The sequence below is a fragment of the Nicotiana tabacum genome, chromosome 23 (assembly GCF_000715075.1).
Source record: "Nicotiana tabacum cultivar K326 chromosome 23, ASM71507v2, whole genome shotgun sequence".
Taxonomy (NCBI): domain Eukaryota; kingdom Viridiplantae; phylum Streptophyta; class Magnoliopsida; order Solanales; family Solanaceae; genus Nicotiana; species Nicotiana tabacum.
In genome coordinates this window covers 30,148,862-30,176,603 of record NC_134102.1, presented here as the reverse complement: position 1 = coordinate 30,176,603, position 27,742 = coordinate 30,148,862, and the positions used below count along the sequence as shown (strand labels likewise).

At 37.7% G+C, this 27,742-nt stretch overlaps 2 protein-coding genes and 1 long non-coding RNA gene across 3 annotated transcripts; 1 reads left to right on the top strand and 2 right to left on the bottom strand.

The window, feature by feature from the left end:
• Nucleotides 1–2,474: 2,474 nt before the first annotated feature.
• On the bottom strand, nucleotides 2,475–5,708 carry LOC142177517 (uncharacterized). Its single transcript, XR_012706016.1, has 3 exons — nucleotides 5,174–5,708; nucleotides 4,004–4,122; nucleotides 2,475–2,667 (listed from the first exon to the last, which is right to left on the bottom strand). It is a non-coding gene; the product is annotated as an uncharacterized LOC142177517 (long non-coding RNA).
• Nucleotides 5,709–6,473: 765 nt separating this feature from the next.
• Nucleotides 6,474–8,214, top strand: LOC107808708 (delta(8)-fatty-acid desaturase-like). Its single transcript, XM_016633246.2, has one exon. The coding sequence runs from the start codon at nucleotides 6,781–6,783 to the stop codon at nucleotides 8,098–8,100; it is 1,320 nt and encodes a 439-aa protein (XP_016488732.1). The 5' UTR covers nucleotides 6,474–6,780; the 3' UTR covers nucleotides 8,101–8,214.
• A 9,608-nt stretch (nucleotides 8,215–17,822) lies between these two features.
• On the bottom strand, nucleotides 17,823–20,381 carry LOC107808707 (uncharacterized). The gene is made up of 4 exons (XM_016633245.1): nucleotides 20,049–20,381; nucleotides 19,004–19,600; nucleotides 18,649–18,736; nucleotides 17,823–18,364 (listed from the first exon to the last, which is right to left on the bottom strand). The coding sequence occupies exons 1-4, from the start codon at nucleotides 20,379–20,381 to the stop codon at nucleotides 17,823–17,825; spliced, it is 1,560 nt and encodes a 519-aa protein (XP_016488731.1).
• Between the last annotated feature and the right edge of the window lie 7,361 nt (nucleotides 20,382–27,742).

Here is a 27,742-nt window from a genome sequence, read left to right as displayed (position 1 = left end):
CCATTTTGGCCCTCCAAGCTCCAACTCTATTTCTTATGTTTCATTTTGGCACTCTATGTCAACCTTGTTTCATTACGGGTTCGAAAGTTCACGGTTTCGAAAATTTAGCGGTTCAAAAGTTTATGAAATTTGTGGGTAATTCAGGATATGCATGCGCACACGTTTCGCAAAATATAAAATTTATTTCAAAATATTTAATTTTTTAATTTTTTTTTACGAAACCGACCAACTTCGGTCATTTTTTTGGGCATAAAAATGCAGGAAACTCTTTTAGTGTCCCGCAACATTTATTTTTTAAGAAACCAACTGAAAATCAGTCGGTTTTCATAGAAACAGTAAATGGGAAGGAAATAATGAAGATGAAATATGGGGGAAGGAAGTTGGGAGATTAAAAATGGGGCCAACAATTACTTTATTATTGTTGGAGAAGGAATTTTTCCATAAACAATCTGCCTCACACACCTACCATGTGAGTCAATTCACAATATGTGACTAGTCAGCTTTCGTGTTAGAATGAAACATAAGAAATAGAGTTGGAGGGCCAAAATGGAACAAGGTTGAGATAGAGTGCCAAAATAAAAAAAATGGAGCCAAGTTCAATGGGTTGGAGAAGGAAATTTGTCCAAAAATATCTCTCTCACGCGCCTACAGGGTGAGGCAACTTACACTCTAAATCTAGTCAGCTTTTGTGTTAAAGTAAAACATAAGAAATGGGGTTGGATGGCCAAAATGGAACAAGATTGAGTTAGAGTGCCAAAATAAAAAATTGGGTCAAGTTTAATGGGTTGTCTATGTATTTGGCCTTCAATTTATAAAATTTTTAACATAGAATTCATTATACTATTAAAATTATGAGTTCAAATCTAATATTTATTGAGATTTAACAGATTTTTATATATAAATTTACACTTCGTGTTAAAAATTATAAGTTAACTTGAATCCTTAGTCCAAAGACCATCCGCCCATGATATAGATAGCCCTCAACGTCGCTAAATCTTTTCAATATAAACACTTCAACAAACTTTAACCTATTAGACACCTAGCTAAAACACACCTTTAGTTTAAGCTCAAAAAAAATATTATTTTTTGTATTTTTAAATTAAAATATATAAAATGAGACAATGAAGTATTTAAAATACTAGTTTAATATTAATAAACTATACGACGTCCTTCTGAGTTAAGATATCTATAAAAATTTCTTATAAACCATTCTAACTGATGGTAGGCTAGAAAACCTGTATTTTAGTCATAATTTGCACTCTAATTACTGTATTTTACTTGTATTTGAGTTTAAATGATAGTGAATTACACTTATTGTGTGTTTAATAGTGAATTACACTTATTGTGTGTTTAATACCTTGCAGGAAGTGATTCCGAGTTAAAAAGATAATTTGAAGCTAAATCGACAATGTGGAGCTTTGAAATCTGAGTAAAAGTCTATGGAATTAAACCAGAATCGTGTTGGGGGTCAGGAGCCAAGTCTGGATGTCAAAAAGTGAAGAAAACGAATTACTCTGAAAAACTAAAACTGTCGCGCTGCGTGGGGCGACACGGCAGTGTAAATTGCTGTTTGATGTGAGAATCTACTCTCTGAACTTCCCCACTACCACACCGCATGGTGCAACGCTAGGCACGACGCGCATGTACAAAATTCTCAAAGTATTTTTCTGTTTCAGCTTAGAAAGGGTAGTTTCGTCCAGGCCCATTCTTACATGGTATAAATATACCAAAATACGATTTTTAGAGGACTTTTGACCTGTGAAGATTTTGGAGAGAATTGGAGGCTACAAGACACAAGATTTCATCATCTTTCCATCAATTCAATACAGGAGTTTGGATTGTAACGTTATATTGATGTTTTCTCACTCTTTAATTATATTTGTGATGACTTCCTCCATGATTATGGAGTAGTTTCCTGTAGGGTTTGACGAATTTGGTATGTTGATAAATATTTGTAGATTTTAACTCTAGTTCGTGCTTGAATTCGTTTATGGAGCTTTGAATTTTGCAACTTTATTCACCAGTTTATTTAATTGGAAGAGAAATATTGTGGTGATTATCTTGCATTATTTTGTTTGGTTTAATTCAGTGATTCTCTTAAGTAATCGAAAGAGCTTATTGAATTGTTGATTAAATCAAGTTAGGAGAATATTTGAGAGAAGTTTTCTTGAAGACTAATCCATTAACGCATGCTTGCAGATTTTCACAGTGCTTTATATTAGTTCACCTCGTCGAGTTAAGATTTAATCGGGAGAGGAGTCTTGACTACACATTTGAATTAATCATCGAGTGAATTCATGAGAATCATTAGAACATTAGAGTGAGTTAAACTAGAGTTGGATCCCAAATAACTGTCACGATCTAAAATCCAATTAGTCATGATGACACATGACCTCACCTGCTAGGTAAGCCAAATAACAACAATTCGATTCAATTAATATTTAAGTGGCTCTAATACACTCCCCAAGGACTGGTAGTACAAATCATGAGCTTCTAAGATTTAGTGTTTACAAAGCTAGTATGAAATAAAATACAACATCTGTTTGAAATATACATGAACAGATTAAAATTCTAAAGCTACCATGAACAAGAGGCAGTTATGACTAAAACGCAGGTACATCTTCAGATCCAGCTCCCGCCATACACATCAACATCAACATCAGAAACCTGCATACAAGGTGCAGAAATATAATATGAGTACAACCGACCCTATATACTCAATAAGTAACAAACCTAACCTTAGATTGAAAGTAGTGACAAGCTTGTACCAAGGTCAGAGCCCATACCAATAACCAAAATCATCTCATAACAGTAAAATTTAAAACAGCATAAGTAATAACTCAATAATAAAATTCTCAGCTCGTATACAATTCCAAAAAAATATATATTTTCTTTTCAAGTATAATAGTAAAACTCAGTTCTTTTTTCGAAAGTCACCGAAATATGAGTAAGTCTGAAATATGTGATTTTTCTCAAAAACTTTAACGACAGATAAGAAATTTCATTATGAGATGGCATGAGGAAAAATACTTCTCTATGCCTATATATCAAGTATGCATGTCTAATGCAATGCAGCACAATGATGAACTCATGTACTTACACTCTTAGAGTACTCAATCACTCAGTACTGTATATGGACAATCCAGCAGAGGGAAGATCCATCCCATATATATACATAATAACTGACATTCAGTCACTCAGTACTGTACAGGGCCAATCCAGACCAGGGAACTCCATCCCAAATATAATAAATGATTCGGGCAAGATTCATGCCCATGGAAGTCCATCCCAAAAATATAAAATCAATTGCGCTCACTGTGGGGGGGGGGGTGTGTGCAGACTCCGGAGGGGCTCCTTCAGCCGAAGCGCTATAATCCGCACGGATAACTCATGTGCTGCAAGGACAACTCACGTGCTATTGTATCAATATCTGGATAATAAACAATAGGGCGCTCCCGAAGTACTGCCTCGTAGTCCTAAAAGTAAATATGCAACAAGGGAGCTCCCGAGGTACCGCCTCGTAGTCCCAAAAGTAAATATGCAACAGGGGAGCTCCCGAGGTACCGCCTCGTAGTCCCAAAAGTAAATATGCAACAGGGGAGCTCCTGAGGTACCGCCTCGTAGTCCCCAAAGTAAATATGCAATAGGAGAGCTCCAGAGGTACCACCTCGTAGTCCCAAAAGTGAATACACTACTCATAACCTATGGAATGACGAATTTACAACAATGAGTCCTATAGTTAAAGACTGAATACGAATTCAAGAAAAACAGGTAATTCAACTAAGCATGTTGTTTAAATTGCAAGTAAGATTTTAAAACACGTAGACATGGGACATTAGGCTAAACATGATGACTATACAATTCCACGGAAATAATTACGTCATAGTGTCTACGATGCACGCCCACACGCCCGTCACCTAGCATGTGCGTCACCCCCAAGCAAATTATATAACACGTATTTTCGTGGTTTACTCTCAGCTCGAAGTTTAGAAATGTTACTTACCTCGAACAAGCCGAATCCAATGCCGAGCAAGATAAACAATACTCCAGAAATTCCATTCCGCGCGTATCAACCTCCGAATGCCTTCCTATCTCCTCAATTCCAAGCCAAACGATTCGAAACTAGTCAAACAACGTGCAAATTAATCAAAATATACTCCAAATGCTTACAATTTAATAATTTATAAAAATTCTCAACTCCGCTCGAAAAGTCGGCAGTGGGACCCACATCTCGGAATCCAACGAAACTCACAAAATCCGATAACTCATTCAATTACGAGTCCAACCATACTAGTTTCACTCAAATCCGACTCCGAATCGACATTCAAATCCCAAAAATTTATTTATTAAAATTTTTACAATTTTCCCCGAGTCCCAAATCACCATTCGAACCTAACGGAATCATCAAAACTCCGATCTGAGGCCGAATACTAAAAAGTCAAACTTGGTCAACTCGTCCAACTTAAAGCTTCAAACATGAGATTCATTCTTCCGAACTAATTCCGAAATACCTGAAAACCAAAACCGACTACTCACACACGTCATAATACATCATATGAACCTATTCAAGATTTCAAATAGTTGAAAAGAACGTAAATGCTCAAAATGATCGGTCGGGTTGTTACAATAACTATCTTGCACCTATCCTGTCATGACCCTTATTTCTCACATTGATAAGAAATCAATTCTTCTCAACTCCTATCTTCTAGCGATCAATCCATGTGAAGACGATAATCATAACTATACTATCTTTGGCTAGCGAGCATAAATTTCGTGTTGTGTTTGCGTTCGTCACTAACCTAAACTGAAAAAAAAAGAAAGAACTGCTCCAACTGTTCAACCCAAAAATAGCTTCATGATAAACGATTGAATTTATATTTTATGAGGTAACAATAATCAGTTCAAATTAAAGGTTAGTTGAATAAATTGTTTGGCTAGACCAAATAAGCAATAATGCGATCAAAGTAGGTAAATAACGAAAAGAGTGATCTTATTGAGAGTGCTTATGAGCCACAATACTGCAAAGTAAAGCTCAATTGCCCAGCTTGACAAGATATAAATGCAGTAGCTTATAATTATGAATAAGTAGAGCGAAATCAGAATGAGTTACAAATGAGGAAAGTGGAGGTATTTATTGTCTAAACCTAATGTTCATATCCCTAATCCAACTTACAAACGTTTCTTTGGGTGGTTATTGACTTCAGAGATACTCGTCAATTATGGGATAAACGCTATATGTAATGAATATTAGTGGATCCCGAATATCTCAAAGGAGGTTGAAGACCAAGCAAGACTCCGAATTATAGCTTCGTTAATGGATCCCCGGAGCCGTCTTCGGAGTGCTTCATGAGGCACCGCTCTTATCTCCCCGGAAAGGAGCCATCAAGTTAAAGATGTTTCTCGCGAGGACAAACTTTCGTTATTCATGTCATGCATTTATCCTCGGAATGACATTTGTCCCAAACAACATTGTGTTGCCACGTAAATCTAACACGTGTCGAGGCAGATTTTACCAATACACCAACCAAATGAGAGACCCTTTCGATATTACTCCGTAACTAGAAAATAATCGCGCAGGTCAGGCCGAAATATTTGTAATGATATCATATATGCCAATAGCCACATGTTACTATGATACTACTCTTGCAGCAAGTGACATTACTTTGAACTTTACTATATGATGCCAATAGCATTTTTGTCTGTTTAGCTTTTACTGTTTTGCAATTGGCATGTAGCATCAACAAAGTCGCCTTTTAATTATCACTAGACGGAAAAAGTCTCAGAACGCGCACGGAATTTAATCTTAATAGTATACATGGGAAAACTGAAGTTCTTTGCATTTTACACCCAAATTATATGATCTTTGTTGTAATTCACCTTATTCTATTAGTATTTTCAATAGTTTGCATTAATTTCCTTTATTCTGACTTATATAAACCTATTTCTTTTTATTCTGTTTCAAAAAAAATTATTTCTTTCTAAATAAGGAATTAGCTTAAATTAAACTTTCAATTCTACCTTCAATGACAAGTTTTTATAGCAATACAAACACTCTAGCATGTTTAACACTATAAGTTTCAAAAGAATTATAGTCATACAAATGTTATGGCTTATTTAAGATCACAAATTTTAAATTTTTTTATTCTTTCTTAAATTACATGCCTAATCAAATACGTTCACATAAATTAAAACGGATGAAGTAATTCTTTTATTTCCTTGCAGAATAATAAAGATATTCTTTTTCCTGAATTATCCATGAGCGCAAACATATAAATTATAGAAGAGGGGAATATTCGAATCTCTTTGCGGGATAATTGCACTATATATATATATATATATATATATTTATTTTTAAAATTTTTGGTAAAAATTTTGCCTCCACTTCTGAATTCAGGGGTGTAAAATGCAAAGAAATCTATGAAACACTGGTGACACCCATTTCTTTTTCCTTAAAAAACGAGTAAATTTATTCCAAGTATTACACCATTTTAAACCCACCGTCTCGGCACATTCCTCTCTCTCATATCCTCTTTAGGCATCAAAACTTCCTCTCTAAGCATCGACACTGTTCAAAAATTTTTGGGAACCAGATCGAAACAACCCTATAAAGAACCAACCCCATCTTCTTCTTTTGTTCAAAAAATACATTTTGGGGTTTGTTTTATTGTTAATGTTTAGATCTGTTCTGCATTTATCAATTTCTTGGACAAATTCATAGATTGGTTGTTTGTTTTCTTGTAAATAAGAAAAAGATTTAAACTTTGGTGTTTGTTTGTGACAATGGGGGATTCTAAGAAGTACATTACCGCTGAGGAGCTAAAGAAGCATAACAATTCAGAGGATTTGTGGATCTCAATACAGGGGAAAGTTTACAATGCGACAAATTGGATTAAGGAACATCCAGGTGGAGATATCCCTATTCTTAATCTGGCTGGCCAAGAAGCAACTGATGCTTTCATTGCTTTCCATCCAGGTACTGCTTGGAAATATCTTGACAAGTTCTTTACTGGCTATTATTTGGAGGATTACGAGGTATCTGAAGTATCCAGGGATTACAGGAAACTCTGTTCTGAGTTTGCTAAAGCCGGATTATTTGAAAAGAAAGGTCATGGGGTGATTTATTCCTTATGTTTTGTAGCATTTTTGCTTTTCTTGACTGTCTATGGTGTCCTTTATAGTAATAGTTTCTGGATTCGCATGCTTTGCGGGGGGTTATTAGGGTTGGCTTGGATGCAGGTTTCTTACTTGGGTCATGATTCTGGTCATTACTTAATTATGACAACTCGTGGTTTCAACAAATTAGTACAAATTCTCGCGGGCAATTGCATCACTGGGATTAGTATTGCTTGGTGGAATTGGACACATAATGCTCATCATGTGGCCTGCAATAGTCTGGATTATGACCCTGATCTTCAGCATTTGCCTGTTTTTGCTGTCTCTTCGAGTTTGTTTAAATCATTGAACTCTACCTTCTATGGAAGAGAGCTGACATTCGATTCCCTGGCTAAATTCTTCGTCAGCTATCAGCATTTTACATTCTATCCGATCGTCTGTGTTTCCAGGGTGAATCTATTTATCCAGACATTGTTGCTATTGTTCTCAAGGAGAAAAGTGACTGATAGACTTATGAACATATTGGGGATCATGGTTTTCTGGACTTGGTTTCCGCTTCTTGTTTCCATCTTGCCTAATTGGACAGAAAGGGTGTTATTTGTCCTCATAAGCTTTGTTGTGACAGGGATTCAACATGTTCAATTCTGTCTGAACCATTTTGCTGCCGACGTCTATGTTGGACAGCCCAAGGGGAACGATTGGTTCGAGAAACAAACAGCTGGGACTATTGACATTGCTTGTTCTCGTCAGATGGATTGGTTCTTTGGAGGATTGCAGTTCCAGCTTGAGCATCATTTATTTCCAAGGTTACCTAGGTGCCAATTGAGGAAAATTTCTCCTATTGTACAGGAGCTATGCAAAAAGCACAATTTGCCCTACAGGAGTTTGTCTTTCTTTGAAGCCAATAGGTGGACAATAAGGACGCTTAGGGTAGCGGCAATGCAGGCTAGGAATCTGCTCTGGGAAGCTGTTAATACTCATGGCTAATTAATTTTGTACTATGTTGAAATTTTTTAAGTTTTGTTTATTTTAATTGCAATTGGATATTGTTTTTGGATTCGTGTTATTTGGTTGGAACAGAGAGGAAATGGTTGTGCTTTCTCTGCATCTTGCAATACGATTTGTGATTGTGTTTCAGGAACATCCATCAAATTGCTAGATCATATTTAGTGCAAAAAAGAACTTGTTCAACATATGCATGTATAATCTGCAGTCATATACTTAAAATATCTTTATAATAATCTCCATCTTTCTATGATTTGTTAATCCTGGTTTCATTACAAGATGATCAAAGTTTGAATCTGGTTAATTATCTGATAGATGAGGCTTTTGGCTCTAACATCATTATTCTGGTCAAACTTTCTAAACAAATTTGTGTGGTTTCTAAACAAATGTCTATCACACATTTTGGGATGGTGAGGGTGAAAACAACAGATTAACCCTCCCCATGAAAATTGAATTGGTGCATGCAAGTACATGCACACAACAGCATTTCTATAGACAGTGTTTTTATCTACAAGGAAAATGATATGCCTGCACAGAATGATTTGGAGTGGGAGACTAGTGTGGATTAAGATCAAATTTGAAGGTAAGTAGTTGAACCTTGGCTTTCAATAGAAATGCTACCTCCTTCACATAGTCCGTCATTAGTAGGAGTATTTAGCATTGACAGACAGTGGCGGAGCCACATGCACCAAAGGGGTGTCAACCGACATCCCCTTCGTCGGAAAATTACATTGTATATCTAGGTAATTTTTAAAAAAATATGTATATATATATATATATTTATAATGACACCTCTTAGATTTCTTGATGAGTTTATTTTTTTATGTTTTGACTCCCCTTAATGAAAATTCTGGCTCCGCCACTGATGACTGACTAAAGGATCTTTCATTGCTATTCTGTTCCCAGCAGAGAACTTATCTTCCTGCTTCAGAACCAATTAATTACTAGCTAGCATTGACTGTTAAAGGAAAGTTGGTGCAACCAATTAGAAGATGCTACTTTGTTTATATGATTCTTTAACCATTTACTTTGATCCTTCAAATAAAAGAAGATTATTCGTGCAGTTCTCTCTCTCATGAGATTGTACATAAACACACTATGAACGTTCAACACCCATAATCGCATCAACTGTTCGGTTTTAATTAATCAGACACTGCCGCACTTATACTACTTAGACCATAGCATCATATACACCACCATATTTAAGCAGCAGCCAATTTTAAGAAACCTTCTTATTATTTACCGGGGGTGGGGCGGGAGGTAGGGCAGGGTTTAGGGGGTGGGGCGGGAGGTAAAGGGAACAAGGGTATCTGTAGGTTGAGAATTGGGTCATGGAACGTAGGTACATTGACGGGTAAATCTATAGAGTTGGTGAAGATCCTCCAGAAGAGGAGGGTCAATATAGCATGTGTCCAGGAGACAAGGTGGGTAGGGTCGAGGGCGAGGGACTGAGACGGGTATAAACTTTGGTACTCAGGAGTCCAGAAAGGTAAGAATGGAGTGAGCATCTTGGTGGATAGGGAACTTAGAGAGTCTGTGGTTGAGGTTAGACGAGTAAATGATAGATTGATGACTATTAAGTTGGTGGTCGGAGAGTGCACACTAAACATCGTCAGCGCCTATGCGCCGCATGTGGGCCTAGATGAGGAGGTTAAACGGAGCTTCTGGTAAGGGTTAGATGAGATTGTGCGTCAGATTCCGCCTGCTGAGAAGCTATTCATAGGAGGGGATTTCAATGGGCATATTGGGTCGACCGCAGGTGGTTATGGCGAGGTGCATGGAGGCTTCGGTTTTGGGGAGAGGAACGGAGGAGGTACATCGTTGTTGGATTTCGCTAAGGCTTTTAGGTTAGTGATTGCGAACTCTATCTTTCGAAAGAGGGAGGGGCATTTGGTCACTTTTCAGAATACGGTGGCGAAGACCCAGATTGACTATCTCCTCCTCAGGAGGTGTGACAGAGGGTTGTGCAAGGATTGCAAGGTGATTCCGGATGAGATACTCGCGACGCAGCATAGGATCTTGGTGATAGACGTTGGTATTATGTTAAAGAGGAGGAAAAGGTCTACTCGAGGAAGACCGAGAATCAGGTGGGGAGCCTTAACTAAGGATAAAGACCAAGCGTTGAAGGGGCGGTTGTCGGCTATGGGAGCTTGGAAGAGCAGTGGTGACGCGAGCACTATGTGGTCAGCGACAACAGACTGTATTAGAGAGGCCGCGAGAGAGGTGTTAGGGTCTCGACTGGCGTATCTGGTTGGCACAAAGGAGTCTGGTGGTGGAATGAAGTGGTCCAAGGTAAAGTGGAAGCAAAGAAGGCGGCGTACCTGAATTTAGTGGAGAGCATAGGTGAGGAGGAGAGATGAGTGTGCATGGAGAGGTATAAGGAAGCTAGGAAGGAGGCTAAGCTGGCGGTCATAGAGGCTAAAACTGCGGCTTATGGTCGTATGTACGAGGAATTGGGGAAAAAGGCGGGAAAAAGAAGTTATTCCGGCTGGCCAAGTTGAGAGAGAGAAAGGCTCGGGATTTGGACCAAGTGAGATGCATCAAGGACGAAGATGGTAGATTATTGATGGAAGATGCCCAGATTAAGAGGAGATGACAGACTTACTTTCATAAACTTTTGAATGAAGAAGGGGATCGGGATATTGTGCTAGGAGAATTGGAGCATTCCGAGAGTCACCGTGACTTTGGGTACTGCAGGCGTATCGATATTGAGGAGATCGTGAGAGCTATGCGTAAGATGAGTAGGGGCAGAGCGACCGGGCCACATGAGTTTTCGGTGGAATTTTGGAAGTGTGTGGGGAGAGCAGGTTTGTAGTGGTTGACTAGGTTGTTTAATATTATTTTTAAGGGGAAAAGGATGCCGGATGAGTGGCGGTGGAGTACAGTGGTTCCATTGTATAAGAATAAAGGTGATATCCAGAGTTGTAACAATTATAGGGGTATCAAATTACTGAGTCATACCATGAAAGTGTGGGAGAGGGTGGTTGAAGCGAGGGTGAGGATGGCAGTGTCTGTATCCGACAACCAGTTCGGGTTCATGCCGGGTCGTTCGACTACAGAAGCTATACACCTTGTTAGAAAGTTGGTGGAACTATACAGAGAGAGGAAGAAGGATCTGCACATGGTGTTTATTGACCTAGAGAAATCGTATGACAAGGTTCCTAGAGAAATTATCTAGAGATGCCTGAAGGCAAAAGGTGTGTCGGTTCCCTACATTATGACGATTAAGGACATGTATGATTGGGCTAAGACTCGGGTTAGGACAGTAGGAGGTGACTCTGAGCATTTTTTGGTTGTAATGGGGTTACACCAAGGTTCTGCGCTCAGTCCGTTCTTATTCGCCCTGGTGATGGACGCGTTAACACACCATATTCAAGGGGATGTGCCATGGTGCATGCTATTCGCCGATGACATAATTCTGATTGATGAGTCGCGAGTTGGTGTTAACGAGAGGCTGGAGGTTTGGAGACAGGCTCTTGAGTCTAAGGGTTTCAAGCTGAGCAGTACGAAGACGGAATACCTGGAGTGTAAGTTCTGCACTGAGCGAGGAGAAGTGGGCGTGAATGTGAGGCTTGATTCGCAGGTTATCCAGAGTAGAGGCAGCTTCAAGTACCTTAGTTCGGTTATCCACGGGGGAGGGGAGATCGACGAGGATGTCACACACCGTATTGGGGTAGGATGGATGAAGTGGAGGTTAGTATCTGGAGTCCTGTGTGACAAGAGAGTGCCACCGATACTCAAAGGTAAGTTTTATAAAGCGGTGGTTAGACCGGCCATGATATATGGGGCTGAGTGTTGGCCCGTTAAGAACTCACATATCGAGAAGATGAAAGTAGCAGAAATGAGGATGTTGTGGTGGATGTGCGGGTACACTAGGATAGATAAGATTAGGAATGATGATATTTGGTAGAAGGTGCATGTGGCTTCCATTGATGACAAGATGAGAGAATCGGGGCTTAGATGGTTCGGACATGTTCAGAGGAGCAGCCCAGATGCTCCGGTACGGAGGTGTGAACAGCTGATTGCGGAGGGCACGAGAAGAGGTAGAGGGCGGCCTAAGAAGTATTGGGGAGAGGTGATCAGGAAGGATATGGCGAGGCTCCAGATTTCCGAGGACATGACACTTGATAGGAAGATGTGGAGGTCGAGTATTAGGGTTGTAGGTTAGGAGGTAGTTGAGTCGTGTCTTACTTCATACCATGGTGGGACTAGCCATGTAGGGTTTTTGTCTAAGATAGCTAGTGGGAATGTTGTGGCTTTCTATTTCGCTTTTCAGTGAATGTCCTATTTACTAGCTATCGCTTTTGTTTTGCATCTTTCTTCTAGATTTCACAGTGTTCCTATTTTTCTTATGACTGTTGTGGTGATACTAATATTTACTAATATTGTCTCCCTTTGTTTTGTATCTTTTTTTGGATTTCATGGTGTTCCTATTTATCCTATGGTTGTTGTTGTGATACTAATATTGTCTCCCTTTTTGTCCTTTTGTCTTTTTATTTTTTGAGCCGAGGGTATTTCGGAAATAACATCTCTACTCCTTCGGGGTAGGGGTAAGGTCTGCGTAGACACTACCCTCCCCATATCCCATTAGTAAAATTTTACTGAATTATTGTTGTTTTTTATTATTTACTGTTATATGAATTATGAAGAGACAAAACGAGCAAGGTCATCCCAATTTTAGGAACAATATGCTCTTACAGATCAAAGTGCCTTTTACTCCTGTTTGTCCTTTAATTTATGTATCATGTGGTGGATTCAGTGGCGGAGCCGCCTTACAAGAAGGGGTGTCAGATGACACCTCTTCGCCAGTGGCGGAGCCACATACACCAAAGGTGTGTCAACCGACACTCCCTTCGCCGGAAAATTATACTGTATAGCTAGGTAATTATTTTTAAAATATGTATATATATTATATAATTACACCCCTTGATTTCTTGATGAGTTTATTTTTTTATGTTTTGACTCCCCTTAATGAAAATTCTGGCTCCGCCACTGCTCTTCGCGGGAAAAATACACTGTGTAGATAGGTAAAAAAATAAATTATATATATATATACTATGTATTGACTCCCCTTAAGTTCCCAGTATGTTTACTTTTATATATTTTGACACCCCTTAATGAAAATTCTGGCTCCGCCACTGAGTGGATCCCAACCATCTCACCTCTTTTTCACACAGCTAAGCTAAGTCCTAACTAACTAACTAACGGTTTCCATCATCTCTAATGAGTTCATGTGCTGTAGAGATGCCCTGTCCCAAACTTAAATCCAGCCACTGCTTCCTACGAATGCCCAGAGAAGAGAACACAAGTTTGCTTCTGCAAAACTTACATTAAAGAAATAAGGAAAATACAACACATACACACACCCACGTGCCTTTCTTTTCATTAGTACGTAACTAGTAAAAAAACATTAATGAATTTTGAAATGATTTTTTAATAATTTAATTGAGATATATATAAGACAACTTTAATTTCTTATTTATATCCGTACAACTAAAATTCTATATCTTTGTGATAAGACAAATAAAAATAGTTTTATTATTAGATCTTAGATTACAATGTTGGCGCAAGTACAATGTTGTTTTTGTAGTATCAGTAACTTGCTGATTACCGAAACTCAGACATCTGATCGTTCCTTCCATACACTCCCTTTTTTGTACTCAAGATTTCATCTTTTAGTGTGATCTTCACGTGCTCATTCCCAAGCCTTGGCACATCATACTCGATGTTGTAGCCGGCGAAACCAGAAAATTCAATAAGGGTGTTTAAATCTTTGTCAGTGGGTTATGTAAAAATATTCAAAGATTATTTTTAATCAATAACAAGTAATATTTTACCTTATACGGAGTATAATTTTTCGGCCATGACCACCCTTAGTGCAACTTCGCCCCTGCTTGTAGCTCTTGTCATCATCCTTATATATACCCATAGTTATGAGGGGTTCACGTTATTCTATAATTTATTTTGACAAATAGCATGAAAAAACACAATATAAACTGACCTTTTATTTTTCGTTTGGTAGTCACAGCATTGTAGCCCTTGTCAACAAAAGATCTTTTGAGATTCTTGACGTGAAACATCTCTTTTCTCCTTCAATACTTTTGGACGAACTGATGATAGTTAGTGACGCGATTATTATATTTCTCAATGTAGTTAAGACGAAACTAATTTGGGGATTGAAATTTCTAATGAATAAAAAATCCCCTGTTTTAATACCCCGTCTAATGTACCATTTAGGTGAATTTTTTTATTTAATTTGCTAATTCTATATGTCATGATGCATTTGTCGGATTTTATGAAATAATCATCATCATGGCAAGAGTAAGATCGTGTATATACCTGTTGTAGAAGAAGAAACAGAACTCAAAACATAGAGGGATTTTATGAAAAGAGATAAATAATAGAGTAGTAGTGAGCAATGATATTACTAAAAAGACCCTGCACAAAAGGAAAATAGAGGAATTTCCGGGAAAGACTACTCTCAAACAATCTAGTGATGTTTTCTACGTACGATTACTTTCTTTGTTATTCATTTTCTTATTACTTTACTTTTATTCCTCTTCCCAATGGTTACTCTTTGCATTTGCCTGATTCAATTTAATATTTATGTCCTTACCTTCCGTTCTCTTTTCTATAATTTCTCTCTTTATATTAAAATATAATTTCATAGTGATTCCAAATGTTTAAAAGAAAAAGATGATGAACGGGAAGAAACATACAAATGACCCACAAGGTAGAAAGATGAAATCCACTTCAAAGTACCGGGCTCTAATTAACGCAGAACTATGAGAAGATAAGATAACAAACACAAGCAAGTCATTTGAAAAAACAAACACAAGCAAGTCATTAATTTTCAAATTCAATTCACAAAAATACGAACCTGAACGTAGTTTTTAAGGAACAACAACATGATGTACTCTATTACTTTCATAAAAACTGCATATTCACAAGGGCGACTCTAAGGCTTTGGGAAGTGAGGTCATTGCCTTATGCCCCCAAAATTTGAAGGCCCTAAATTTATTATTATTATTTTAAATTCTTATTATTATTGTTACTATATACTATATAATTTATATAAATAATTAGTATAAAAAAAGTGTTACAATTTATTTTTTTGTTACTTGATTGAGGTTATTTTATTTGTTACAATATTTTTTTTTTTACAATAATTAGTTTAAAAGAGTGTTACAGCATTATTTTATATAAACCCTTAATATTCCATCTAAGCACTATATATTCTAAACAGTAAATTTTTATGAGAATAAATAGAAATAAGCTTATGAGAAGAAACATGATAACTTGGAAAATAGGAAGTGCTTCGTGAAGGTGTGCTGGAGGTATCATTTGTTATGAAATCCTAATTTATCTTTTTTGTTTTTGTTTTAAGCAAATATACCACTAGGTTATTCACCTAGTAGTTATTATATTAAATAAATCCCACACTGGATCCAAACATTACAAACAGTTCAAATGAAATGAAAAAAATAATGGTAGCACTTGCCTATCATAAAAAATAAAAGTAACACAATGTGTATTTAAAGACTTCCATCTTGTAGTGTTGCTTTTGACTTGACACACTAATTGCAAACTAATCTGTGTAGCACCAACAAAGTTCTCACCAGGCGAAGTAGAAGACATGTATAGATGACAAAAGCTAAACTACAGTATATTTGACCTCTTCATTGTAGTATGGAAGTACTGGAACTCCAGTATTTGTGTTAATATGATAACGTGTGTGTATTTCATCATTTTGATTAGACGAAATGCTGCATTATACAATTCATTAAAGCTGCTGTACATATCCCAACGCTGGAATGCAGTCCCTTCCCATATGATGTTATGACTTTCCCAGAATGAGCATTATAAAATTCTAATACCACTGGGAAATGACATTGCTCCATACAGTCAAACAACTGTCCAAATATGTCCTGCAGAACCAGTGAAACCCAGTTTTCCATAGGAGATTGTCTTGTTACAAACCTTTGATGAAATGTATGTACGCAGTGGTCAATGTTAACTGCTAATTTCCTCTCTGTTACAATAGCAATGAGTTGTTGTAGAACCTGAAGAATATGGAGCCTCCAAATGTACGTAATGTGTGTTAAACCAAGGTAACACCACTCTAAGATTAGATGATACTCCAATGCATGTGTACATCCATAGCAGGTTTGGCAGAACAATGGTGATATCATGAAAGTATGGTGGAAAAGTAAATCCCTCCTTCCATCGAAGATCCTCATATAACCAACCTGTGTTGAAGAATACATGTACATTGTACAATGTACACCGATGTATCCTTTAATGCTCATAAAAATAACATCTCTGTTGCTGCAGCAGTTTAAAGTTGAAGAAAGTGTACAATGTATTGTCTGCTCATGTGTTGAAAATTTTGTAAAGCAAAGTAGCACTGCTCGACTGCTTGAAGGACAGTAAGGAATCTCCACATGTTCTTATTGAGTCTTGAACCAAGATAAAAGGAGTGTACAATGAAATGAAACTCCACTAATCATAGGCATTGCAGTGTAGAAGACTTCCATCATTGTTGAGTCAATTTTCTTGCTATCTGAATCCTAAGATTAAGAATCTGTGCTTTGTCATAATTGATTAATGTCTTTCCTTCTTTCGGCATTTCAGAGAAAGAGTGAAAAGAAACTGGACTTGCATAAGAAAAAACAAGGTTAGCTAAATAATCTGCCACTGTATTTCCTTCCCTTAGTTCGTGTTGGAAAATGACATTGAAATGATCCTTCTTCTCCTTTATCCTCCTCACATCTGTTCCAATGCACCATAGTGTATCCCATTCCCCTTCAATTATCTTCTTCATTATCAAAGAGTCTGTCTCAATTATGAGAGGGTGTAGATTCTTTTCTACACAGTAGTCCAAGCCTTTGGCAATTGCTTTTGCTTCAGCTACAATGTTGGTTGTTTTACCAATTTTCTTAGCTTTAGCATACACTAAATCTGCTTGACAGTCACGTATGCAAAAGCCATATGAACTAGGTCTTGGATTCCCTTTAGAAGCACCATATGTGTTACACTTAAACCAACCCTCAAAAGGGAACTTCCATGTGACTCTCTTGGTCATTATATAAGGTTTGTAACCTTCAAAAAACCTGATCATATGAGGCCACAGTAATGGAATATTTTGCATCCAAGGGTATCTTGCCTTTGCCATACTATGTAGATTCTTATTTACCTCATGAATGAACCTATTGCACGATACAAACCCTCTATATTTTATTGTATTTCTCCTCTTCCAAAGCTCCCATATAACCACTGAAGGCAGTGCCTGGATTAGTGGCTTAAACTTTTGGCAGAAATGTGTTTTCCAGCATACTCTTATAATTTGATGTACCTGCACCATGTTGACAATTATCCCTGATGCTTGAAGGAATATTTTCCACACCCTGTTTGCAGTTTTACTTTTAAGGAAAATATGCTGGATTGTGTCTTCTGTTGGATCCAAGAAACACTAACACTTAGACACCACCATATAACTATTTCTCCTCCAAAAATCATCTGTTGGTATCTTACCTTTCTACAACCTCCACAGGAAGAATGAGATTTTAAAAGGAAGACATTTAATCCACATAGTGTTGAAATCTTCATTTGTAGGTGCCCTGTGCCTTATATTCTGCCATGCACTTCCCACTGTAAATCTCCATGTGGATGTTGACATCCACTTAGGAGAATCTCAGTATTCATCACCGCCATTGAAGTGCACTTCTTGCCTTATATGTTCTGCAGGGAATGATTGATCCAGAACTGTCTTGGTCTCTCAGTTCTGCCACTTCCTGAAATTCTTCATTAATAGGAAAATATTGAGGTACAACATGATATAAAGCACCTAAACCAGTCCATTTGTCATGCCACACATCTGTAGAACCCCTATTCATCTCCCATAATATGTCATTCTCTACCTCTTCCCTTACTTCTAACATTTTCTTCCATACATGTGAACCTTGCCTAAATTGAACAACAATAGGAAGTTCTTTCTTACAGTACTTGTTCCACATGAAGTTTGACCAAATGGACTTAGTTGTTCTGAACTTCCACCATAGCTTGGCAAATAAATCCTTTGATATATGAAATATAGATCTAAAACCTAGACCACCTTCCTCTTTTGGTAAGCTTATGTTAAGCCATTTTTTCCAATGTTTGCTTCTTCCTTCTTCTTTGTTACTCCAGAAAAATCTTGCAAAGGTTTTGTGCAAATATTCCAACACATTGTGAGGAGGGTCCAACACTGATAGGATATGAGTGGGAATACTTTAAAGGACAATAGTAATAAGTGTTGCCTTGCCACCATACGATAGTAGCTTTCCTTTCCAGGATTGCAGCTTTGCTTTCACCTTCCTTATGACTTCGTTGTAGTAATCCTTGCTCCTTTTTGTGTAGAATATAGGGCGTCCTAGGTAAGTTAGTGGAAACTCCCCTTGTTGAAATCCTATAATTGCCCCTACTGTAGAGGTAATAGATCTTGCTACTTTAGCTAAGCTGTCCAGAAGTGTGCTCATATTGGGTGATAACCTCCACCACCTTTTTCTATGGAATATGGATCAGCAGAAACAAAGATGATTATGTCATCAACATAAGCCAAATGGTTTAAAGGATCAGTCTACTTTGGCATACCAAAACCTTTAAATCTTTTATCTTCAAACAACATATTTAGTGATCTTGATAGTACCTCGGCTAAAATGATGAACAAAGCTGGTGATAAAGGATCTCCTTGCTTGAGACCTCTCGTGGACTTGAAAAACCCTGTTGATTGTCCATTAACAAGGATAAAGTACCAATTGTTTGAGAGCAGATTCTAAATCATGTTGATGTAGTGCTCAACAAATCCTATTTTTCTCAGCACATGAATTAGGTATTTCCATGATACCCTATCATAAGCCTTAGCCATATCCAACTTGATGACAACATTAGCTGGCTTCCCCCTTAATCTTATATCAATTATAATTTTCTGAGTAAGTAGAATATTCTCAAATATAGTCTTTCTCTTAACAAATCCAGATTGGTTGGAGGAGATTAGAGAAGGAAGAATCTTCTCCAACCTATCATGTATAACCCTTGATATGATCTTGTTGATGAAATTACTAAGACTTATTGGTCTTAAGTCTGAGAATGTGCTCACCAAAACCTTTTTTGGCAGTAGAACCAGATTTGTGTGAGTTACTGATTTTGGTAATGGAGCTCCACTGTAGAAGATCTGCAGCATATTGAAGATGTTTTCACCTACTATATCCCAACACTCCTGATAGAAGATACGAGTGAAACCATCAGGTCCACTTTCACTATCTCCACTCAAAGCAAATAATGCTCTCTTTACCTCTTCTATAATAGGCATTCTACATAGTTCTATGTTTTGTTCCATAGATACCATAGAAGTAACATTACTCAGAAGATCATAGCTTGTTGGATCACCCTCCTGACTAAACTGATTTTGAAAGAAGTCTACTACTTCCTTAGCCAATTGATCCTGTGTTTCAATCCACACTCCATCTCCATTCTAGATCCTATTAAGCTTTAATTTCTGCCTCTTTCCATTGACAAAGTTATGAAAGAATCTAATATTTCTATCCCCTTCTTCAAACCATGTCATGCCTGCTTTCTGTTACCAGTACTGCTCCTCAATGGTCAAGTATCTTTTCAATTCTGCCTGTGCCTTTTTGAAGATAATTCTGCTGTCAATTGTTGGTTCTTCCTTAAATAACATTTCCTTTATTTTAACTATATCTTCCCTAATGACCAGTTACTTAAATATATCTCCATATGTCAGCTTACTCCATTTAGAAAGTGCTATCTTCACCCTTCTCAACTTCTGTTTGAACATCCAGAATGGATCTCCAATGAAGTCTGCTACCCAATTCTGGCAAACTACATCCTTGAAAGTCTCATGCTTTGTCTAGAAATTTAAAAGGTTTTACCAGATGTGTTGTGTTTTCTCCACAAATAATCAGCAAAGGTGCATGATCTGATCCTGTTCTTATAAGATGTTCCATTTCAATGCTGGGAAACAGATTCTGGAAAGGCAAATTGACTAATATCCTGTCCAACCGCTTGAAAATACACTCAGCATTTGGTCTTCCATTCCACCATGTAAAGGGGCTTTCTTTGTAACCAAGATCAATTAATCTACTTGAATTTACACAAAATGCGAAGTTCTCATATTCTGAGGGGTAAACTGGAAGGCCTCCTATCTTTTCTTCCTCACTCAATATAACATTGAAGTCTCCACCAACTATCCAAGTTAATTCCATGTCATTAGCAATATTATATAAGTTGTCCCACAATTCTAGCCTCTCAAGAGAAGAATATTTAGCATAGATAAAAGTTATAATAATGTGTTTGCCAATGTCTTTATGATAGACCTTGATAGTCACATGTTGTTCTGTATCATTAAGTAGTTCCCACTCCACTATTCTGTCTAAGAACAACTATATCTTGCCATTTATGTTTGAATATGCATTGTCCATTCCTAGCCTTCTCATGTATCTCTGAATGTGCTTAGTTTTTTGGAATGGTTCCACTAGTGCAACTATGAAGAATACATGCTCCTTGTGCAGATTAATAAACCTCTGAAAGGCCTGTTGGGTTTTGACAGACCTTATATTCCAAATTAATATCTTAATCATCATTTGGTAATGGAGGTTGCCCTTCTAGGCAGTATTCTTTTAGTGTGTGGAATCTCTTTGTTTTGGCCTTGCTTCCTTCCCTTTTTGCCACTTTTGTAACCTAATCTAGGAGATAAATTTGCCTTCCTTGCTACTACCTTAAAGTTCCCTGCTGTAGATACAACCTCCCCATCATCATCAAAAAACTCCTGATCACCTGTTGGTTATTGAAGCTCCATAGGTGCAAATTTATGTGTCACCAGGGCATGTAAAATTTGCAGTGGTAAATGTACTGGGCTATTGAGTTGAAGGTGTAGTGGATGCCTACTCCCAGTAATGCACTCCATGTCTCTTGGCTCAATTGCACCTTCTTGCATGGGTATCATAACAAGCTGAAGTTCATCTCCACTTGATTTCTGCTAGTTCTCTTGAATGCTAATGGATTCAAATCCTTGCTGAATCTATGTTTGACCTATAATCGTGTCATTGTGTTTGCCTACAGAGTAGTGAAACACTGCCAGATCAACATGTGATTGTATGTCTTGCTATTGTTGGTTTGGAGTCATGTTATTATTCTCCTCTGCCACAAATGCATTCAACTGTCCATCACCTATTGTCTGGTGCCTCCTACGGACCGGTAATTCACAGGTAGATTTCAATCTAGATGTATCTGTTGGTAGTAATAAATAGCTATCTGTTCCAGTGAGGTAAAGTTCTTTGCACCCAGCTGTTATATGTTCAAATTGCACATTAACACTTTTCTCCTCCTCTTGATTCCCTCCATATGTTGAGCCTTCTTTACCATTGACACCATGTGATAGTTCACCTTCCTCTGAGTCTTCTTCAACGTGATCACTCCACAACTTTTCTGCACTAAGGATTAATGTTTCCTCATCCCTGGACCTACCATCTGTTGCACATTTTTCCAAAGATTGATATTGTTTCTCCTGATAAGCCTGGTTGGAAGTCACAAGATTATCAACGAAAGTTCTATTCACCCATTGTGCTGTTGATTCCTTTTGAATGCCCTCAGCAGCCTCATTCCTTTTCCCAATAGAATTTGTGTTGGTTTCTATCTTCGATTCAATCTCAATAGGCTTAGGAGTGAAAACAGCTGCTGCTGAATTTAAACCCCCAACTTTAGTCTGGTAATTTCTTGAGTTTTGTTGGACAATGCTTTCCTCTGCAGTAGTTAAGTGACTGTTTGCCTCTTGGTCATCATCCTTCACCTCTAATGCTGCAAATTTATTAACTGTTTGAACTTCGTGAGATACATTTCCATCAGATGGAACTATTTCATTCCTAATTTTAATAGTAACTTCTATTTGTTTTACAGTTTTCTTCACGCGATTGTCCCTTAATTCTTTCCATTGTTCCCCAACATTTCCAACTATTTTTCCACTCGTAAGAATCTGTAAAGGCTCCTTGTTCAGCCCCTTGTTATTATTATTAAAATCTGCAGCCTACTTTCCTTTGTCATCCACCATCAGTTCTGGATGTAAACGCTTACAATTAATTTTATCATGCCCTTGTAATCTACATTCCTTGCAATACTTAGGCAACATGCCATATTGGATTTTAATCCATTCAGTTCTTATCTCCCCAGTTACCTCGTTCTCAATATCCATTCTTACTTTGTTAGGAAGATCAGCTAACAAATCAATAAGGAGCTTGACCCTTGCACAACTAGGTCGAGCCTTATTGATAGTAGCCATGTTAAGGTATTGAGGTTTCCTAATAGTTGAAGCTAGAGAAAATAAACATTCTTTTACAAAAAAGGTCGGTAACAAACATGGGAAAGAAATCCATGTCATGGCCATTGGGGTTTCTTCTCGGGCCTTAAATTTGGCATCGTAAATGAGTGGCCGCAGTTAGTATTCATAGCCATCCTTTGCTTTGACGTAAAATGCATTTTTCGCTGTAAAATTAATGAAATTTTCTCATAGAGTTAGTCGAATTAGAATATGCCTATCTCTTAGAAGACCAATATGACATTCTCCTTTGATACCACATTGAGCAGGAACAATCCGACGAACTTCTTGCAGTTCTGACCATCCGTATGCAAACTTACCCACCACAACATATTGTAATACTTCTATAATATTCATATGATCCACTTCTAATTCGGTGAATTTGATTAATGGCTACTCGTTAAGACACGTCAATCGTCTAATTGGAATAGGTTCGACAGTCACAGGACAATGTAATTTCACGAGAATGGATAAATTACTTGTACTAGGTTTCAGGATGTTTGAGTAATCCAGGGGCGTTCTGGCTTGTGTGTTAGGGTTAGGGATAATTGGGGATGTTTGGGAGGGCATGTCAGCCATTGAAGAGGGCTGGCCGCCGGCCATAGCGGCTATGGATGGGGTTTGCCCTAGTGGTGCCCTAATTCGCAAGAGAGAGAAGAGAGCATATTCATACATACAATACTTTATGGTAAGTGTTGAGCCTAATTTGTCTTTTTATTTCATATCTAGAGATTTTATCGTTTCATGAACTATACATATTTTCATTCATTTCAATTGAATAACTCCTAACTTTATTTTTCAATTTCTTCAAAGACTTTGAGTAATTTTTCTTTTCTATATTATCTCCTCTTTATCTTTTTGGGAAGAATGGGTGCAGTCTTTATGGAGAAGGAAGTACATAAACAAAAAAGAGAAGGAGTGAAATGGTGCAAGTGTTCTAGGTAATTCTAATATGTATATGTATAAAATTAGGATATTTTTATGCAAATGTATAAAACTGAGATATTCTACTGCTTCTTGGTTAAATATATGCAAGAGGAGCAGAGGAATACTTAAAGGAGCAACTTGATATATTATGCTTACAAGGGTTGGCTATCTCTATGTCAAAGGCTATGAGGTGGAAAAGAAAAATTACACAACGGCAAAAGAAAAGAAAAACTACACTAAAGGTAACAGAAATTCTATTATTTTTTTTAACATGATAAGTGCATAAATTTACTATGATATTGATAAAATAAGGTATAAGGTAGCAATAGCTTTTGAGAAAGGATAACGAGTGAGCTTACGAAATATAGTAGTTAAATTGTTTTTGTTATATATGTCATAGATGATTGAAAAATTATATCGGTTATCTTAGTTTTTCTTCCTTATCTTCTTTGAAGTCCATTCTATTGCTCCCTCCGGTCCACTTTAATTAATTTTTTGTCAGTTACATCGGCTATTTTAGTTTTTTTGTCTTGATTCATGTAACTTCTTTTTCCTTCTGATTTCAAAGGAGATTGAGACTTTTGATAATTCATTTTCAATTTCTTTCTTTTTGTTTGTGTTGAGTGGGATTGTTACGACCTAAAACTCAACATGTCATGATGACGCTTATCACAGAATTAGGCAAGCCGACATTCACAATAAAACTAGATATTTTATATTAAAAATAAGATGAAGCAAGTTTAACAGTAATAACTCTCATAAATAGCCGATATAAACAACTGCGAATCGAATATAATTTTTTTCCCAAAATTCTGGTGTCACTGAGTACATGAGCATCTATACGACAACATAGTCTAAAACACTGTCTAAGAAGGTAGAACAATACAAGTAAAAACTGAGAGATAGAGGAGGAGAGTCAAGGTCTGCAGACGCCAAAACAACTACCTAGATCTGCATACGAAGTATAGGGTGAAGTGTGAGTACAACCAACTCAATAAGTAATAAGTCTAACCTTTAGGCTAAAAGCAGTGACGAGCTCAAACAATATAGAAAAAGTATAGAGTTTAACAATACAGAAAATGTAGACATGCTTCCAGGTTTAACAGTTAAGTTCAATACGGATAAAATATGCCAAGTGTGACTGATATAAGGAATATGACATCTCTATATCTACATGCCAATATGTATATTGTATGTGATGCAACACAATGAACCCTCAAGTATTCGCACTCTCAGAGCACTCAATCTGACCGTCTCAATTCTCGCTCGTCACACTCAGTCACTCAGCACTATATGATACTTGCTGCGGCATGCAGCCCGATCCACATACGGCCATAAGGCCTGTTGCGATGTGCAACCCGATCCACATATAGCCAAAAGTCTTGTTGCAGCGTGCAACCCGATCCACATATAGCCAGAAGGCTTGTTGCGGCGTGCAAACCGATCCACATATAGTGCTAAGGCATGTTGCGGCGTGCAACCTGATCCACAAATCTCACTCACAGGACGACTCCCAGGCCCCAACTCAGTCATCAATCTCTCCAGTCTCTCGGGCTCACAAATCTCATGTCAATTAGCCCAAACAATGATATATGACACAATAATAATAGTAACAAGGACTGAGATATGATATGCTAATAATAGATGTGACTGAGTACAAAATTATCACCTAAGCAAATCATTCAACAACAGTATGACTTGTTCGTGTGGTCGGAATTGAATTTCACTACAAAAAATTCGGCAAAAACCGACCAAGGTCGACCGACCAACTTTGGTCGGTCAAAAAACCGACCAAAAAACCGACCAAAGTTGGTCGGTTTTTCAAAATATTTTTTTTTTAATTTTTTTTTTTCAAACCGACCAACTTTGGTCGGTTTTCTTTGGCGCAAAAATGCGGGAAACTATTAAAAAAACCGACCAAAATTGGTCGGTTAATTCGGCCGGTCATTTACAAAAATCGACTAACTTTGGTCGGTAATTTTACTTTTTAATAAAATCGACCAATTTTGGTCGGTTATTTTCGTGCGAAAATACAATTAAAGAGTATAAATCAAATAAAAGACAGTCTTAAAATAAAATGCACCAATGGTCTAGTGGTAGAATAGTATCCTGCCACAGTACAGACCCCGGTTCGATTTCCAGATGATAAATCTTTTGATTACATAATTAAAATACCGCAATATTTGTTTTTTGAATTTAATTGACCGACCAAAGTTGGTCGGTAATTTCCGACCAACTTTGGTCGGTATTCCTTTCCGACCCCTAAAATACCGTCCACACATAAATGATCGCATTTTGGTCGGTTATTGGCCATTACCGACCAACTTTGGTCGGTTTTTTTGGTCGGTTTTTACCGGATTTCTAGTAGTGATATACCCTAACATGATTTCTAACATGAACGAGTAGCTCAATTACTGTAACACATAGATATCACATGAATGGCTACAAGGTCTGATAACTACACAGTACCACGGAATACCTCAGATTATAATTTATGCGGTGTACACCCACACGCCCCTCACCCAGCATGTGCGTCACCTTAACACCAATCACATAACACGTAATTCAGAGATTCGTACCCTCAGAACCAAGTTTAGAAGTGTACTTATCTCAAACCGTGCAAATCTCTACTTCAATAAGCCCTTGCCTTGCGAATCGGCCTCTAAACGCCTCGAATCTAGCCATAAACAATTCGATACAATCAACGCAAGCTATTGGAATCAATTCCATATAAAAATGCTAAGTTCTTAAATCAAAAGTCAAAAAGTTAACTCAAAAAGTCAAATCGGGACGCACGTCTCAAAATCCGATAAAAGTTATAAAATACGAACACACATTCAACCACGAGTCCAACCATATAAAATTTACCAAATTCCGACACCAAATCATCACTCAAATCCCCAAATTTCATTCTCTAATCCCTAGCCCAAAATTCCACCTCAAAAATACATAAACTAGGTGGGAAATTCAATGGGTAATCAATATTATTGCATAAAAATGATCAAAGGTAACTTACCTCAAGAAATCACTCGAAATCCCTCTTAAAAATTGCCTTAATCCGAGCTTGCAAAGTCCAAAAATGCTAAAATCTCGGAACCCTTGAATCTTATACACTGCCAGGCCTTTTCGCACCTACGCTCCACTTAACTGCATCTGCGGTCCCGCTTTTGCGGATTTCCCATCGCTTCTGCGATCCAAAGAATCAAGTCCACTTTCGCATCTGCGATTGCCAATGTGCAGATGTGCATCCACATCTGTGGAAAACCTTTGGCATTTGCGCCCAAGCTCCCTTTCAAGACTTTACACCTGCGACCCCTCTCCGCATCTGTGACCTCGCAGATGCGGACAAAACCTCAAAGAAAATAATTCATAAATAAAACTCATAGAAAATAATTCTGGATAATAAAGCTTCAATCTTTAACAAGAACTAAAAGTTAACCCAAAAGTCAAACCCCGGGCTTACACCTCAGAACCCGGCCTAAATTATAAAAATCCGAATACCCATTCGATAACGAGTCCAACCATACAAGGATAACCAAATTCTGATATCAATTCGTTCTTCAAATTATCATTTTACAGTTTGAAAGATTTCTACAAAAGTTTCCCCAAATTTCCAACTTAATTCACTAATTAAATGATGAAAATAGCAATGGATTCATGAAATATAACAAGATTCGGGTAGAGAACACTTACCCCAAGGAGTTGCTTGAAAAACTCACGAAAACTCTCCCAAAACCGAGGTCTACAACACCAAAAATGAATAAATCCTCAAAAACCCTCGACAATATAGGGTCTGCCCAGGCCTGATCGCACCTGCGACATAATTAGCCTCTTCTGCATCGCTTTTGCAAAAAAAGAACCGCGCTTGGGAAGCCCACTGACCAGCTTCCCCCTCACACCTGCGGGCATTCTTCCGCTTTTGCGGAACCGTAGCTGTGCATGCCCAAATCGCTTCTACGCTCCATCTCGCTTCTGCGTCCAATATTTTGCTTCTACGGAACCGCAGATGCGTACCAATTTTCGCATCTGTGAAGACTGCCAAGCCCAACCTTTCTCGCTTCTGCGCCTTCATTTTTGCACCTGCGACCATCGTACCTGCACCCAGTGGTCCGCATGTGCGACCACACCAGAACTCAGCCCAAGCCAACCTCACCCAAAAATGCTCCAATTGATCTGAAACTCACCCGAGCCCCTCGGGACCCCGTAGAATATACCAACAAGTCCTATAATAAAACACGGACCCGTTCGAGATCTCAAATCACATCAAAGAACGTCGAAACTAAAAATCTCGCCACGAATCGAATTTATAAATTTCCAAATTTTCTAACA

Coding starts and splice junctions, on each gene's coding strand:
- LOC107808708 (XM_016633246.2), top strand. CDS start 6,781: ATGGGGGATTCTAAGAAGTACATTACCGCTGAGGAGCTAAAGAAGCAT.
- LOC107808707 (XM_016633245.1), bottom strand. CDS start 20,381: ATGGAATTAACTTGGATAGTTGGTGGAGACTTCAATGTTATATTGAGT. Junction 19,601..20,048: donor GAGAAAACACAACACATCTG/GTAAAACCTTTT, acceptor ATTGAAACACAG/GATCAATTGGCTAAGGAAGT. Junction 18,737..19,003: donor TGGCTAAGGCTTATGATAGG/GTATCATGGAAA, acceptor ATGCCAAAGTAG/ACTGATCCTTTAAACCATTT.